The sequence below is a fragment of the Leguminivora glycinivorella genome, chromosome 22 (assembly GCF_023078275.1).
Source record: "Leguminivora glycinivorella isolate SPB_JAAS2020 chromosome 22, LegGlyc_1.1, whole genome shotgun sequence".
Lineage (NCBI taxonomy): Eukaryota > Metazoa > Arthropoda > Insecta > Lepidoptera > Tortricidae > Leguminivora > Leguminivora glycinivorella.
In genome coordinates this window covers 11921430-11940194 of record NC_062992.1, presented here as the reverse complement: position 1 = coordinate 11940194, position 18765 = coordinate 11921430, and the positions used below count along the sequence as shown (strand labels likewise).

The 18765-nt window shown below is 39.7% G+C and overlaps 1 protein-coding gene across 2 annotated transcripts in view; it reads left to right on the top strand.

Annotated features, from left to right (window-relative positions):
- Positions 1-17207, top strand: part of LOC125237789 (tubulin beta chain-like) — a 31165-nt gene extending 13958 nt beyond the window's left edge. For both annotated transcript variants that reach the window (XM_048144972.1, XM_048144973.1), the window contains exons 2-3: positions 12080-12188; positions 15399-17207. In XM_048144972.1, the coding sequence (XP_048000929.1) occupies positions 12080-12188; positions 15399-16603 (1314 nt within the window). In that variant the 3' untranslated portion in view covers positions 16604-17207. The remainder of the gene's footprint in view (positions 1-12079; positions 12189-15398) is intronic.
- Positions 17208-18765: the final 1558 nt, after the last annotated feature.

The following is an 18765-nucleotide window of genomic DNA, read 5'->3' as shown; positions in this document are numbered from 1 at the left end:
CAGTAACCGTTAGCACTAGAAAGCTGAACTTTGGTACCAATATGTATATCAATCACGCCAACAAAGTGCAAAAATAAAAAATGGAAAAAATGTTTTATTAGGGTACCTCCCCCTACATGTAAAGTGGGGGCTGATATTTTTTTTCATTCCAACCCCAACGTGTGATATATTGTTGGATAGGTATTTAAAAATGAATAAGGGTTTACTAAGATCGTTTTTTGATAATATTAATATTTTTGGAAATAATCACTCCTAAAGGAAAAAAGGCCCCCCTCCCCCTCTAACTTTTGAACCATATGTTTAAAAAATATGAAAAAAATCACAAAAGTAGAACTTTATAAAGACTTTCTAGGAAAATTATTTTGAACTTGATAGGTTCAGTAGTTTTTGAGAAAAATACGGAAAACTACGGAATCCTACACTGAGCGTGGCCCGACACGCTCTTGGCCGGTTTTTTAAGCTATCTTGATCATCGGTCGTTAGGTCAAAGGGGTCTAAGGCCCACGTGCACCAACCACTTAACTCAGGGTTAGTTGGCTCTCATCTGTCAATTTCCATATAAAATGGTGGGTTAACCCTCCATTTTCGTTGGTGCAAGTGGCCCTTAATGGTCTAGTCTCCTCTCTTATTTATTTCTATGTTTAATGTCAATGCCGTTGCGCTATCCCTGTCACACACTGTAATACATATAACATTATAGCCTAGGGTTCCAATTGGTTGACTGCAGTCCCAGTACCTACTTAGAACATTGCCACTGTAGAACTATGTAATAGTGACGTTATATTGATATATAACGTCACTATTGTAAGAAATCTCTTACTGCTTGTCATTTTGACATGGTTTTAGTGGCCTAGGGTTCCAATTGGTTGACTGTACTTAGACTTGACTTGACTTGACCTACAGCATACACTTTGTAGAGTTTATTGTGAGTCTAGGTCGATGTGTATAAAATTATCGTATAATTATCATTTATGTCATAAAATATTATGACCTAATCGCTTATGCTACATAAGAAGTACTTATTTTTACACCTGTATGAAATTATAACACTTAATAGGCACTTAAATTAAATTATTGCCTATTTATGTAACATGTGCAATATATTTTCCACTATGTGTTTGTATGTTGATATATGTGACTTCTACAGATATTGCATGGCAATTTTAGATTTTGCTGACTATATATAAGAGCAACAAGTTCAATTGGTCCAAATACCGCAATGTACCTATTAGGTACTTTCAATCAAAGACATATGTAACTCCGTAATACTCAATCCTCTTTGCTTTCAATACATACAATCGCTTTAGAGTGCTTGTTAGGCCTATTGGATTACTACGTCTTGTGTTAGTCTACATTGAAGAAACGGAACACCCGTTTCCGTTTCTTTTTAAACCTTTTCACTCTCGTAAGTGCTCGGCGCCTGTTTACACTACCAGTCCTTGTTTCAACATCTCTTGCCGTATGTTATGGCTTGACGTTTTAAAATAAACCTCTTGCCCTGTCATAATATTTTTAAAACATTGATATAGTCTTCAAATATACAAGAAATCTAAAAACTATTATTCCCTTTAAGTACCAACGTCAATGTTTACTTATTCTATTCTGAGAACGCATGTTTCTATTCCATCATCGGCTTCTGGCGGTAATTTTAATTTCATAAACTAACGGATTCCTACGTCAAGCACAGAGTCGTTGACAGATTGTATCCTCTGCGAGCTAATCCTTGAGGATACAGAAATCCGATCGTGTCAAGTGTCCAATTCCATATCTGGATACCCTCCGCACTGGCCGAAAATAAGACGCACTGGATGTCAACGGCCACCACGCGATGCAATAAGAAAAAAAATGTCGCTTCTATTTTCAAATTGCAGCGGCGCAGCGGACGAAGGAAAGGGAAATAAAAGAAATTATGTAAAATAGCCGCGTATTTCGAAACGCAGCGGTGTTCTAAATTTGAAACAACGGGAGTTCTCTAAAGTAGTTGGAGACGGTCTTCACAAATATTTAATCAAGCGCCAACACAAATAAGCGAAGCTATTTACATTAATAACGGCCATTTACATTCTTTAACAATTACATTGTTCAAGAAATAAAAATCGATTCTCTAACGCTCCGTCTTGCGTGAGCGACGGGCGACGCGACGCGACGCGACGCGATGCGACGCGATGCGACGGCGATGGCTCAAGGTCATCGCGTATCCATCGCGCGAAACTTCGGCACTAGCATTTTGGTGATTAGAATCACAAGATTCGCCGTCTTTCACAATGTGCAAATGGTCTAGCGGGTTTGACTTCTAGGTGGAATCGTTTGCGCCATGAGTGTCGTGAGTTCGAATCTCGGCTCACGCAATCTTTTTGCATTTTTATTTACTTTTTTCTTTTATGTTCTACTAGCTTTTGCCCGCGGCTTCTCTTGAAAGACGGACAAACAAACAGACACACACACACTTTCCAGTTTAATCAGTATGGATTATTTGATTTTGTTTACCTGCTTATTTCTTTCTCTAAGATTCTACTTTCTTATTTTTTTTAAGAACTCCGGGTTTTATACTAACAAGGAAAGTTTTAAGTAGCACACAATAATACTGCATTTTGTTTTTATTAACTTAATGTTTATTTTAATCCATACTAATATTATAAACGGGAAAGTGTGTGTGTGTCTATTTATTTGTCCGTCCTTCACGGCAAAACTGAGCGACGAATTAACGTATACTATTTACTTATAAGGAATGCTATTTACTTAATGTTGAAATGAAAAAATGTCATACAGTGTAACCCAGTGTTTTTTAATGCTGCCATCTAGTGTCGACTGGCATAACCACTACACTAAGAGCCCTTATTCCTTAGAGCGTTCATCAATTTCGTGAAATAGCCATTGATAGATGGCGTTGGTGCTCGGTACGCGAGCCACCGGTAATGCAACACACAGGCAAGAATGATCTTGATAGTTTTGAATTTAATTGCTAGTAACAATTCTTTTGGTTTCATGTGTTAACTTTTTTGTAAAGTTTACAAGAGATAAGAATATATTATTATTATATGGTACCTACTAATTGTAAGTAACTTAAAATAAACAGTTTCAAAGAGCTGAGCTGTGTGCATAAAATTACATGTGTTATTGGCCCGGCTAATGAGATCAAACATGGTCGAGTTACGATAAGTAGAATAGCAGTTCTGTTATTCATTTCCTGACTCGATCATGTGACCTTGGACATCATCGAGATCGACGCTGCTCATCAGCCCAAATGTAATAAGCCCAAACATAGTGGAGTTATTATGAGTAAAATAGCAGTTTTGTTGACCATATCCTGACTCCACCATGAAAACCAGAACCTCATCCTGGGGGCCGGTTTTTGAATCTCACATATGGGATTTGTCACTAAAATACCGGTTGAAAACAGTGAATTGCTTAGTATTTTCAGTGACAATTTTCTGAATTCGAACGCGTGAGACTCAAAAATCGGTCCCCTGGTCCCGAAATATAATAATAATTCAAACTCTCATCAGATTTCAAGTAAAATTTCTTGGATAAAATTGCATGTGTAAAAATCAGGCGGACCGTATGCCTGTTTGCCACCAACAGGATCAAGATTTGTTTAGTCGCAGTACCTATACAGTACTTCTCAGAACTATCTAGCTGCTTACGCTTACGAGAGCACGGTGCGCCGGACTATCGAACGTAGGTCCACTGTCTATGAGCGCTGGGCGCAGACTGAACTAGAGATGTGTCAACCCGGTTCAAACCGAGTTAGGCTCAACTCGGCCCGACTCGGTTTGACAGTTCACCAAACCGGTTCCAACGAGCAGACGGAACGCAGCCGAACGAACGTACCGATCGGTCCCCTCACACATGACTCAACTCGAAAATGTTGATAACGAAACCGGCAATATCGGTATCGGAACTGCAAGCCAGCGAGTGCAAGCAGGATAGCTGTACTTTCGCGCGGAAGTGGCGCCACGGCCAGAATCTGAAACACACTCCCACCGGTCCGCCCGACCGTGCTCGCTTTGGTTTGAAATCAATTATAACAGATGGTGCTCTTTTTCCTAATAATAAATGGGGAAATATAACAGTTTACAACTGTAATTAAATGCTCCCGCTATTCTGCCGTTGCCGCCCTTACCGATATTCTGTGAATTCTGTCTCCGTTACGAATATTTTGATGAAATGAAATATATTTATTTGCATTAATTTAGTTTCAGTTTAGCTCGTTCAAACACAACTTTAATTTTAAATAAATAAAAAAACACACGTATATATCATGTGTTTCGGGCATAACTTGACTCGACTCAACCCGACCGACTTGATTCGTGTTCAATTTTGACGAATCGCTTCACACGGGCCAAACCTAACCGCTACATTAATACGCTAAGGACCGTCGTAGCAACTCGGTTTGGTCAAACCGGGTTGAAACCGGTTTACGTAGAAAATCAAACCGTTCAGCCCGGTTTGCGATATTTTCGGTTTGGCACATCTCTAGACTGAACTGGGTGGCTAGCCGAATGGCACAATCGCTCACGAAACGCTCACGAAACGAAGCGCTAGTAGATATCTATCTCTATCGCGCTTGCGTATTGGCGCGACAGAGCCAGCGGCGTATCGCTTTCGTTTGGCGTCGGAGAAATGCCATTCGGCTACGGGGCCTGAGCAGTGAGCGGGCCCGTGTCAGCAGTGTATTTTATTCGAATTTTATGTGCTTTAAAATAGTACATTACGATACAAGTGCGTAAAAAAGGAAGTTCGAAACGAGTGGCGATAAATTAAAACACGACCGAAGGGAGTGTTTTAAATCGACACGAGTTACGAATTTCCTTTTCGCACGTGTATCGTACGACGTTTTTCAGTACAGATGAGCCTCCGAAGTTTCGACCTGGCATATAATGAACCACTTCTCGCACTAGTGCGTAAAAAAAACACCATCTGTACTGAAAAATATCTATCGACACAAAGGTATGTCTTATATGTATTTTTTTTTATATGGCAACAAGAAGTTCTGGTTTAGGATAATATTATTATTTAAGAGTTACAATAAATGCAGGAATCGCAGGAATTACAATGAACGCCCCTTAAAGAGTAATCTAATTATATTTTTTTTGTATGGGTACCTTTCCTTGTTAGTATAAAAGCAGGAGTTATTAAAAATAAAATAAAAATAAGAATGAAGATTCTTACAGAAAGAAAAAAGTAAACAATCAAATAATAGAAAATACTTATAAAAGAAACAAAAATAAAACTGCAAAAGCACGCCTCAGCCGAGGTTCGAACTCACACCGCTGGCGCGGCGTCCAGACGTCGAAACCGCTAGGCTACGAGCCCGTTGTAATAACTAGTTAATTTTGTGATCCTATTCACCAAAGTCAAGTGCTAGTACATATATCGTAAGGTCATCGCACTAGTGTTTCATATTTTTAGTTCACACTTAAATTTTAATATTTTACGCAGACAATCTCGTATCACCGTGCACATAATCAAAGGCTGTCAATACAAGTTACAAAAGTTGTAATTTCCTTACTTTTTAGGCACATTACTCCTTTGGTCAACTTATGTTAATTAGAATATTTTGAATTTTTATTATAAGAAAATATAAAGAATGAAATGTGAGACTAGTAATCAATCGTTATTTCTCTAGTCCGACCTCTCTACGTATTGAATTTGCTTCTAAAAATCAAATAGCTTGATCGCGCGCCCATCGCCATCGCATCGCGTCGCATCGCCGTCGCGGGCCGTCGCGGGCCGTCGCTTACGCAAGACACTCCCATATGAACACAGCGGTTTGATCGCATCGCGTCGCATCGCGTCGCTTAACATTCGCATGTTCATCGCTAGTTCGTCGCGTCGCATCGCCGTCGCGTTCCGTCGCCCACCTAAGACAAGTCCATAGAGATAGAAGGTTTGATTTCGTCGCATCGCATCGCATCGCATCGCTGTCGCGGGTTCGTCGCTCACGCAAGACGCGGCGTAAGTTGGCAGTACGTAGGCATTAAGGCAATTTCACACTCTCCTTATTGTCCGCCTGTCACAGATTATGACAACGAAATTGAAAGGCTTTCTCCATCGATTGATTCGTCGCTGTCTGCGACGTGACGCGAGAGACCATAGACTTTTTGTAAATCGAGATGAAATTGATCACTTTTCCTACTTTCTCTACTTATCCTCGCGAAATAAGTATAGTAGGTACCTACTCGGAATTGCAAAAACTAATTTACGCATTGCAACGGAGCGGTATAATTTTAATCTGCAAAGATTAATATAACAACTGCGATTATATTTTCGTAACTGTATTTTGAAATTTGAACGTGATTCGTTTTGATTATTCGCGTTCCAATTATTTTTAAGCCGATTGGCAGAATTACGATGCCAATGCCTCGGTCTGTGCGTAACTGTACTACAGATGACTTGAGGAATGTGGTTTAATTATTATAGACCGTCAACCAAATCTTGTCACTAGAAAAAGGCGGCAAATTTGAAAAATCGCGGGCTAGCAACACTAATAAGTTTTGAAAATCGGTGGAAATTCGCGTGTCATTTGTATCTTATCTGTGGATATCTCCAACCTACCAAAAAGAGAAATGACTAGCACATATCCGTCCCTTTTTAATACATTATCTAATTCGTAAGGAAGAAGGGAGCCCCTTGAAAAAAAAAATCTGTGGCTGTTTGACGTACATTGCTGGTTTTTGTTCGTTTCATAGGGATACCATACTTTAGTTTGATGTACATTGCTACTGCCAAAATATGGTTGACAGGCTATAGTACCTACTTAATAATTTGTAATGAATATCATATTGCTTTATAAATTAGGTAATTACCTACTTATTAGCATCAGACTTTAATTGTTTTTAATAAAAATATACTTATTAATTAGCAACTTACAGTCTATGATGGTTTGGCTAATAGATACTGTAACCATTTGATCATTTCCCGATTTCTTCTAGGGACTGTGCCTGGAACACTTAGTCACTAAAACTACATTTATTACATAAAAAATTACAGACAACTAAATTCTATTGTTTATTAAGTCATCAAAATAAGGGTCAACGCTCCATGTATGGAGGCAAACGACTTGTGAACATAATCGATTGACAATAAGTCAGCATTGGTGCTCATTGATCTATACGGGCTTCAATTTAAATTTCTCTGCTAAGCCTGTTGTAGCACTTAAACTGTATATGTATGTATAGTCTGTCAAACAAGTAAGGTGCATTAGGGTGATTCCGAAAGTCGCATAAATTCACCATTATTTCCATCATATCAAGATTCCCCTTTCGGAATTACCCGAGCATTTTTGTAATTCGGAATTACCCTAATGCGCCTTATATCATTAGAAAAAGGCGCGAAAGTAAAATGTTGTAAGAGACAATAAACACTGGCATCTGTTTACATTGTTTTTCTATGGACTTTCCATTTTTTTTTCTAGTTCCGGAAATACGTTGGCAATCTTTGGCATTAAGCACACTGTGGACTGAACATTTTATCTGAAACTAGCGTTTTCTCGCTCGCGTTATAAAGAGACAAAAAGTAGCCTATGTCACTCTCCATCCCTTCAACTATCTCCACTTAAAAAATCACGTCAATTCGTCGCTCCGTTTTGCCGTGAAAGCCGGACAAACAAACAGACACACACACTTTCCCATTTATAATATTAGTATGGATTATTTGGTCTATGGTACCTGGTACCTGCGTCTTGTTGCTCCTAAGTGCGCTTTCACATTATCCTAACCGATATCTGGCAGCCAAGTATTTATTTATTTAACCTTTATTGCACAACATAAAGTACAAATGGCGAACTTAATGCCTTAAGGCATTCTCTACCAGTCAACCATTGGACCAAACAGAAACTTACAATTGGTAATTGGTTGGTGGTGGAAGTATGGTCGCGCGATAAATGATAAAACATCAGGCCGTCCCTATCGAACTTACAAATAGTGCGAGAGGGACGGCCTGATGTTATATCATTTATCGCGCGACCATGATTGCCTGCCTGATGTAGACCCAGAACGCCAGAACTGATATGGCGATATCCCGTATATAAAAGGCGCAATCTTTGATTTTCGCCTTTTAAATCCATCATACTTCCGATATCGGATCGGATAATGTGAAAACGCAGTAAAGGTGCCCATACACTCCACATATTTATGTACCTACTTTTGTAGAAATAGTGTGCAACAGTAAGTTACTGCCGTAATAGTGTAATACTAAAGTAATAGTTATTTTCTCCTCACTAGCTCGGAAACACGTGTTTTGTCCTTTAATACCAGCGGGTAAAAACGCATTTTATCCACTAGTGGGTAAAGTAATTTGACCTTGAATAAAGTCAAATTAACTGCTTTAAAATTGATAAAAGTAGGTGAATCTAATAATAAAGATAATTTACCACCTGTGGAACTACTGGAAGCAGTGATAAAAATAAAATTATTGATATACAAATTATGACTTAATAGTTATTTGTTATACAAGGGGGCAAAGTTGTATTTTAACGCCGAGTGTGGAATTGAAAAACGAGCAAGAGAAAGGATTCTATAGTTGAACCACGAGCGAAGCGAGTGGTTCGAGAATAGAATCCTGAACTTGCGAGTTTTTTAACACACGAGAAGTAAAATACATTTGCACCCGAGTGTAACACAAAACTTTTCCCCTCACTATAGCGAGGAAACTACAACGCAAAAAATGCGTTTATCACTGCTTCCAGTAGTTCCACAGGTGGTAAATCATCTTTATTACTAGATTCACCTACTTTTATCAATTTTAAAGCAGTTAATTTGACTTTATTCAAGGTCAAATTACTTTACCCACTAGTGGATAAAATGCGTTTTTACCCGCTGGTATTAAAGGACAAAACACGTGTTTCCGAGCTAGTGAGGAGAAAATAAAATTATTGATATACAAATTATGACTTAAATTCTCTTTCAGTACTTACTCTAGTTGTGTATTTTCAATTTTTAAACCAAGAACGATTTAATACCTACTGGACTGACAAAGCCCACACAAAAAAGCGTACCCCTGAAATGTATGGGCCTTTTAGACTTAAAACTAGATGGCGCTGTTTCGCAGCCTGAAAGTGCCCAAAATCATATTCTTATTTTTTATAAGAACAAATGACACATTTCTTTATTTTAAAATCATGATATCACGTCAATACACATTAAAAAAAATTGTAGGGATCATCAGTGTAGTTATAATAGTATTTAATAGGTGGCGCTAAAATATCGCGGTACCATTCTTAGTATGAAGTATGTAAATCCTATGTATAAATAATCTTTGTTTTAAACGCTGTTTACCCTAAGCAATGTACGCTTGTAATACCTACACAGTACACTCCATACAGGCTGTAAAGTAAGGATGTATTTTAGCTTTTACCGCTATGTCCAATGTCCATTAAGCCCCGCAATTTATAATTTCCTGGAAGCGAAGTCCGACAAGTGACAACCCTGCAGCTAGGGTTAGCCCCACGGGTTCGCGGAAGCTTGTTAAGTTAAACTGACACGAAACCCGGTGCATGATCGATTTTTACGGCAAATTACCGAAATACAAGCCTAGTGTAGGTATAAGATAATAATTATGTTTTCATTTTAGCGAAATGTCAATTTTGTAACTTGACAAGTTGACAACCTTAGCAGTTAGGGCTACCACGGCAGTTCGTGGAAGCCTGTTAGACATACGAAACCTACGGTGCACCATCGATTTTTAAATGGCTGACCGACATCATGTAATATTTGTGCAATTTAGGTCGAAGCATCTATAAAAAACAGACAGACACAGATGACGTTAGAATACCTAAAGGCTGGAGTCTACTTGACAAATATATTCCCTAGAATTGGCTTAAGCATTGAGATTGGGTACCTAGTTCTCGTCAACCTCCTTAAACGCCGGCAACGCACCTCCAACCCTTCTGGTCTTTCGGGTGTCCATAAGCGGCAGTGATCGCTTACTATCAGGCGAACTGTCTGCTCATTTACGAGTAGGTACCTCCTATCGCATAAAACAAAACATATATTACAAACTGAAATAGATACCATACACTAAAGAAGAAGCGAAGCGCCCGGCGGTCGGGGTGGTGTAGCAGTCGAACACGTCAGCCGCGATAGCTGGAGACCCGGGTTCGATTCCCGGCTTCGCCACCAGTGGGCTTGATCGCTTTTAGTTTATAATTTATATATGGTAGTGTTACTACTTAAAAAAAAACAAATCAAAAAATATTTAATAAAATAATTTCATTTGTTCCCTACCCTACATCAAAACATATAAATATTAAACCCAAATTCTTAAAACTAATTCGGAAGTCGTTCACCTCCGCCCTAAAATCCTTGTTAAAGTAATCAATAATAATTCAGGCCGCTACAAACTTCCCGATAGTTATTTATGGTTATTGCTACGATAACACTTGATGAGATCTACTGTCTACTGTCACCACTTTTTTTTAATTATTATAAATGGGGTTACTCTTGGCGACAGACTAGCCAAAGGCAAAGACGTGGCCTACGATGGAGTGAGCTCGCCCAGAAGATGCCTGTTCACCCTTGATTTAGGCAAGTTAACAACAAGCAATTGTGTATTTACATATTTCAATTTAAATAATCTGTCGTCAACACATCCGAAAATATCATTAGGTACTCCCAGTCCAAAATCAATTTATTGTAACCGGTATGCAGCAGTTCTTAAAAAGTTTGTACATATTAACCACGTCAGCAAATTTTAATTGATCCTATTTTATTACCAACATTATAAGTCGACTTTCGTAGGATATACATATACAGGATAATTGTTATAATTAAGAAAATATAGATACTAGCGAACCTTAATGATGAAATAAAACTTACTAAAATCTCAATTCATCAAAAAAATCTTGGTAAAAAATAGGAATAAAAAAAACAAATTTACCTTTTCGCTTAATTTTTGTACAAACTTTTTGAGAACTGCTGGACTTTATGCCCTATGACTCATTGATATAACATGAAGATATTTCTCTATTTGTATTGTTATCTCGTTAAAAATAACTCTACCCTCTGTGAAACATGTTGGGACATGTCGCAAGTTCCCCTTCGCTAAATATCACACCACACATGTTGTCGGGATCAAAGATCATAATAGAGACGATAAAAAATAACGGCCAATTCGTACAATAGCGTTTACTTTTCAATAAAACCGGCCAAAAGCGTGTCGGGCCACGCTCTGTGTATGGTAGGGTTCCGTTTTTTCCGTATTTTTTCAAAAACGGTTCAAACCTAAAAACAATTTTCCTAGAAAGTCTTTATAAAGTTTTACTCTAGTGATTTTTTTCATATTTTTTACACATTATGGTTCAAATGATAGTGACACACAATTATTTTTACTAAGTAAAACCCTTATTCATTTTTAAATACCTATCCAACAATATATCAGACGTTTGGGTTGAAATGAAAAAAAATAAATCAGTCCCCACTTTACGTGTGGGGGGGAGAAAACATTTCTTCCACTTTTTATTTTACCACTTTGTCGGCGTGATTGACATACATATTGGTACCAAATTTCAGCTTTCTGGTGCTGACGGTCACTGAGGTTATCCGCGGACGGACGGACAGACATGGCGAAACTACACTAAAAGGCGCGTAGACAGAAGTTTTGTGTGTAATATAATAAACAAAAATCTTAGGAACGTTATTTCTATTAAATTTAGTTTTCCATTAGGGAAGACCGGATACTTCATGTGCCATATAGTTTTCGATTTTTGTTATAATTATTGATAAAAATGCGCGCATTGACGTGTCTGTAGTGTATACATTATTTTTAGTCACTCTACGGAATTCTAGGAAACATAAAAATCGTATTTATCAAAATTTGTTTTCTCTCAAAAGTCTCAAAACCCTAAATTGCTAAGGCCCACTTGCACCAATCACTTAGGGGTAGTGGGCTGTCAACTGTCAAATTCCATATAAAATGGAGGGGAGGGTGGGCACTGAAAAATGGACAGCTTTATGTGGTCTGCCTACCCATTTTGGGAACTGGACTGGGCACACGGGCGTGAGCCTATGTATTCGTAATATTCGTATATGTATAATGCTTATGTAACAGTTTTATCAACCAAATTCCGTCTTGTCCTCAGTTCTGGGAGATCATTTCGGAAGAGCACGGCATCGACACCCAGGGAGTCTACAAAGGAACCAGCGACCTGCAGCTTGAACGGATCTCAGTCTACTACAATGAGGCCTCTGGTACGTAATATTACATACAATCCTCCTCCTCGCTTCGCTCTCCTCAATGCTGAGGGTCGTGACCTCCTAAGGCCGTTTTCACATTATCCGATCTGATATCGGATGTCGGAAGGATTTCAATAGAAAAAATCCAAGATGGCGCCTGTAATGTATGGGATATCGGTCCGACTTCCGATATCGGATCGGATAATGTGAAAACACACTAACGTGGATCTCATGGCCCCCGAATGTCCGATTTCCAGGCCTTTCGGTCCCTTGCGACTTCTAAGGCATCATGGACCTTGACGGAAAGCGATTTGCTAATTTGGTCCGACCATCGCGTTGGACTTACTATATGACTTATAGCCTTCCACCATACTAATACTTCTTTATAGAAAGTTGGACAAGTTGCCAGCTCAGAAGAAAGTCTGGACTGGCTTAAGCATGGCAGTTTCTTGGTAATCTGATCTGGTTGAAATGTCTGATCAAATCAGGCGCTTTAAATGCCAATTCTTTTCCTGAAGATCTGGTCATCGCATCTGGAACGGCCTTTAGAAACATCAGGAAGGCAAGCACGGTCGCGTGATAAGTGATATACAGTCATACAGGCTATCCTTTTCGCACTATTTGTAAGTGCGATAGGGACGCACCGATGCAATAATGTTTAGCAAACTACTTAAAAGTGTGCTATGCCTGCAGATCCTACCTATATAAAATCCTATTTTATTTATCTCTAAAGACCGGGCTTGGAGGCAATATCTATACTTGCTAGTATTGTAGGTACATACATACATACATACCCATATCGAAACATGACAATTATCCCGAACTATGTACTGCCTCCCTTACTAATCTCTATTCAGGTCTCGCAGCAAAGAATCCATAACTCCAATTACCTACCCTCCCCACAAATTGCACGTCTCCGCCAAGTAATTGCGAGTCTAGCTCAGACTAACCCGGAACAATTGTCCAATTGCTTTAATTACCCTTGCCAGACTATAGGGCGATGACCCCGGACCTACTGGCGTCTTGTCTGTCGAATAAGAAGTCTCCGGCAATGGTTGTTGAAAGAGATCGCTTCTTATTGCGTTCACTTTATACCTAGAATGTGGTTTTCCTATCTGATGAACATGGTTTTGTGGGCCAAAATCCGGAGGAATTTTAGTGGAGGGCCAGTTTTACACCTAAAATTCATTCTTACTACAGAGCCTGGCCATATCACACTCTATTTTGAAGGACCGATGGAGGGCCGGGCCTTACTGTGCCCACCACTGTCCTAAACAGTATTTAAATTGAGGAAAATTGTTGAAAATTCATAGAATTGAATTTCCTTGGCTTTCTAGATTCATTATTTATGGCTGTTATTTAACATTAAAAAAGGACCCCTTAGATTTCGGTATCCCCTCATGATGATGTAATAAGTACGTTATACAAATAACAACTATAATTTAAGGCCATGATTAACAAGTGAATACTGGAGGCTCGGGTTCGATTCCCGGTTTTGCAAACAGTGGGCTTGATCGCTTTTTCTTTAGTGTATGGTATCTATTTCAGTTTATAAGTAAATAAATAAAATAAAAATAAATATTGGGGACACCTTACACAGATCAACTTAGCCTCAAACTAAGCAAAGCTTGTACTATGAGTGCTAAGCGACGATATACATACTTAAATAGATAAATACATACTTATATACACAGAAAACATCCATGACTCAGGAACATCTGTGCTCATCACACAAATAAATGCCCTTACCGGGATTTGAACCGCGGCTTAGCAGGCAGGGTCACTACAATCTGAGCCAGACCGGTGACCGAAAGTGAATACTTAATTAGTGTCAATAGTGTTATATTGTAACTACTACTTCTGTGTATAGAAAGATAGTTACATAATTATATTATTATTATGTAAACATTTAATAGGTCTTAAGAATTATCTAATACATATCTCCCGCTAACCCTCTCCTATTCTCGAACCGGGGTAAACGCATAAACATACATAAATACTTAATAATTACCATTTTAAATTACACGGCCTAGTTCATCGCCGTAAAGCTAGAATGAGGGTTTCCTGGGTTGTTGGACTTGTTGGCCAGACGGTAATTAGGTTAATTTAAAAAGAGGTTAAATCCCTGTTTCGTCAGAGCAGTTAAAATGCCATAAAATCGTTTGTGATGATTAGACGCGTCTCCTTTTAGGTATGGATAAATCTTGCTAGAAATACGAGATGGTAATAAAATAAGTGTATGTTGCCTGTGTGGTGATGGGTTAAGAATTTCACCACCCCCTTTCTTCCCGTGGGTGTCGTAGAAGGCGACTGTGGGATATGGGTTAAATTGTGGCGTAGGCGAGAGGCCTGTCACTGCAATGTCACAGTTTCGTTTTCTTTCAACCCCTTATTTGCCAAGAGTGGCACTGAAGCTTTAGTAGTTTCATGTGTTCTGCCTGCCCCTTTATGGGATGCAGGCGTGATTGTATGTATGTATGTTAGGTACCAAAAGGTACTAGGTTTTGTTTTAAAATTTGGGAAGTAGGTACATCTTTTGTTTAGTAGTAAGTTCCTAGTAGATTCTTCTCTGTCAGTAGACAGTACTGTGTGTAAACAGGTTTTAGAAGTTTCAGATCAAGTAGAACTCAGAATTCACTAAGAATCCATACTTACTAAATATTATAAATGGGAAAGTGTGTGTGTCTGTTTGTTTGTCCGTCTTTCACGGCAAAACGGAGCGACGAATTGACGTGATTTTTAGGTGGAGATAGTTGAAGGGATGGAGAGTGGCATAGGCTACTTTTTGTCTCTTTCTAACGCGAGCGAAACCGCAGGCAAAAGCTATATATACAACTGCACGGGTAGCATGGTCGCGCGATAGATGATAAAATATCAGGCCGTCCCTATCGCACTATTAGTAAGTGCGATAGGGACGGCCAGATGTTTTATCATTTATCGCGCGACCATAATTGCCTGCCTGTGGGGGGGCGATTTTGAGTCTCACGGCGTTCGAATTCAGAAAATTGGCACTGAAAATAATAGGCAATTCACCGTTTTCAACCGGTATTTTAGTGACAGTGAGACTCAAAAATCGGCCCCCTGGACTTAGTAAGGTATAGCGCAAGTCTAACCAACCCAAAAATAATCTACGGGCAATTGCAGAAAATGCAGAATGATCATTAGAACATCTACTCAACTATAAGAATAAAATATACTAACCTCAAAATGTTGTTTGTTCCACAGTTGCGTGCGCGGAGAACGGCGGGAAGTACGTCCCCCGCGCCATCCTGCTCGACCTGGAGCCCGGCACCATGGACGCCGTGCGCTCCGGCGCGTACGGCCAGCTGTTCCGCCCCGACAACTTCGTCTTCGGCCAGTCGGGCGCCGGCAACAACTGGGCCAAGGGCCACTACACCGAGGGCGCCGAGCTCGTCGACGCGGTGCTAGACGTCGTGCGCAAGGAGTGCGAGAACTGCGACTGTCTCCAGGGCTTCCAGCTCACGCACTCGCTCGGCGGCGGCACCGGCTCCGGCATGGGCACCCTCCTCATCTCCAAAATCAGAGAGGAGTACCCCGACAGAATCATGAACACATACTCCGTCGTACCGTCCCCTAAAGTCTCAGACACTGTCGTAGAACCCTATAACGCCGTCCTCTCCATTCACCAACTTGTCGAAAACACAGATGAAACTTATTGCATCGATAACGAAGCACTTTACGACATCTGCTACAGAACCCTTAAAGTACCCAACCCTACATACGGAGACTTGAACCATCTAGTGTCTTTAACAATGTCTGGAGTCACGACGTGTCTCAGATTCCCCGGACAGTTGAACGCTGATCTCAGGAAGCTGGCGGTAAATATGGTGCCGTTCCCGCGTCTGCACTTCTTCATGCCTGGGTTCGCGCCGCTCACGTCCCGCGGCAGCCAGCAGTACCGCGCGCTGACCGTGCCCGAGCTGACGCAGCAGATGTTCGACGCCAAGAACATGATGGCGGCGTGCGACCCGCGCCACGGCCGCTACCTCACCGTGGCCGCCATCTTCCGCGGTCGCATGTCCATGAAGGAAGTCGACGAGCAGATGCTGTCGATTCAGAATAAGAACAGCAGCTTCTTCGTGGAATGGATCCCTAACAACGTGAAGACGGCCGTGTGTGATATTCCTCCCAAGGGCGTGAAGATGTCTTCCACTTTCATCGGTAACACGACAGCGATTCAAGAGCTGTTCAAGCGCATCTCGGAGCAGTTCACGGCTATGTTCAGGCGCAAGGCTTTCTTGCATTGGTACACCGGCGAGGGCATGGACGAGATGGAGTTCAATGAGGCTGAGAGCAACGTCAACGACCTGGTGTCGGAGTACCAGCAGTACCAGGAGGCGACGGCGGAGGATGACACTGAGTTCGACCAGGAAGACCTTGAGGAGTTGGCTCAGGACGAGCACAATTAAACTCTTAGTTAGTATTTAGGATAAGCCTTGTCTCCATGATCAGTGCGGCTATTTCGAACTATTTTGTCGGTTTGTCTATGAAATATTTATGATTTACTAATCATGGAAACAGAGCTTATAAACGAATCAAACCTATCCTCGCTCGAAATACTTTACTTTTTATATGTCCAACGAATAGAGGCTAAGTCGCATTTAGTCCAACGCGGACCAATGAAAGAACTAACTCAATCGTCAAGTATTTTGCGAAGTTGGTAACACTGCGGCGCTAGTATCGCAGTCGCTGATTGGCTTTGCAAATCAAAATAGCGTCTCGACTGACCAATGAGAGATTTTACTTATAAAACTACATTTTTAAATGTTTGAATTCTAACGTAATGTTAGGTTACTTCTGTATTTTTCCTAGATTTGAAATCGAGATTTGAGTACTGAATCGTCAATGTATTGACGATTTTGAAAGTGCAAGTAATATAGTATTACAGAATGAAATTTTATATAGATAAGGAAGCAATAAGGAACGTACCAATTCGTGCATTTCCTAGCTTAAGTTATTGTAATGTCTTGTATGCTTTTATATATTAATTTATAATTAAATGTTTTAAACAAATTACAATATTTTTATTGACTATTAGATTCCCTCATTTTTATATTTACTTGTTTTACCAATATTCTAGGATCTTGATTAGATTTGAAAACAAGATAAAAGTTAAGAGTTAATTATTTGAAGTTTACCTAAAGAAAAAAGCTACGTCTTCGTATTTATACTAAAGTGGATAATATCAGTAAAACCAACAAAATATTTCAATAAACAAATATTTATTCTCTTCGTTCTGATCATACACATACAACTAGTTTTATATACTAACTATTTACATTTTGAACACAAATCAGCCAAATTTACGGAAATACAACAAAAGTTTTCTGGGAGAATTTTTACATTTACGGTTTACGGTGGTACTTTTCTCTGATTTTGCAGTTTGTACTAAGTAAAGCCTTTCCACAGGTCAAATTAAATCAACCCTATATCAGTGGCAGGATACTCCCGACCGACCGGGCGATGGCTCGCATTGCTATGCCACGTAGCTATGATTAGGGTTGGTAAAACTTGAGGTCCCTTTGCGGGCACAACCACAGATAAGATAATTGTGACTTTTAATTGTATGTAATTTTGATATTTTATTTATTCTGAGTTTTCTCCTGAAGTAGAATGACATCCTCAGCTTAATAAAACTAGCATATTTTTAGAAAAATCTTCTGTATCATACACAATTCATGATTTTGTCTTTTTGAGTATTACGTAGTAAGGAACCAAACTTAAATGCATCAAACAAAGCAGTGTATAATTTTAACAAGTGAACCAATCGCTACGAGATTCAATAAATTTAAATACATTTAGCCTCCAACACATCTATAATCTTGACTTTCCATACAAAAAGGCCCCTCCTTCTGCTTCACATCGATTTTTATTTTATTTTATTTATATACTAGCTTTTGCCCGCGGCTTCGCTCGCGTTAGAAAGAGACAAAAAGTAGCCCATGTCACTCTTTATCCCTTCAACTATCTCCACTTAAAAAATCACGACAATTCGTCGCTCCGTTTTGCCGTGAAGGACGGACAAACAAACGGACAAACACTTTCCCATTTATAATATTAGTATGGATGAGCCTAGACCGTCCCACTGCTGGGCAAAACCTTTTTTTATCGTCGGGATCGAATCAGCTCGTGATTCTGAGAAGAATGAGCCCAAACACGTCCAGGCAGGCAAGCATGGTGATAAAACATCAGTGGCCCGTTTCTCGAAAGGTACAAGCCTTGTATTACAAGTGTGTTTCCATGACAACCCATACGATTTGACAGTTCGCGCACTTGTAATACAAGGCTTGTACCTTTCGAGAAACGGGCCCCAGGTCGTCACTATCGGACATACAAATAAATAAATAAATAAATATTGGGGATACCTTACACAGATCAACTTAGCCCCAAACTAAGCAAAGCTTGTACTATGGGTGCTAAGCGACGATAAACATACTTAAAATAGGTAAATACATACTTATATACATAGAAAACATCCATGACTCAAGAACAAATATCTGTGCTCATCACACAAATAGTGCTATAGTGACGGCCTGATGCTTTATCATTTATCGCGCGACCATGCTTATCT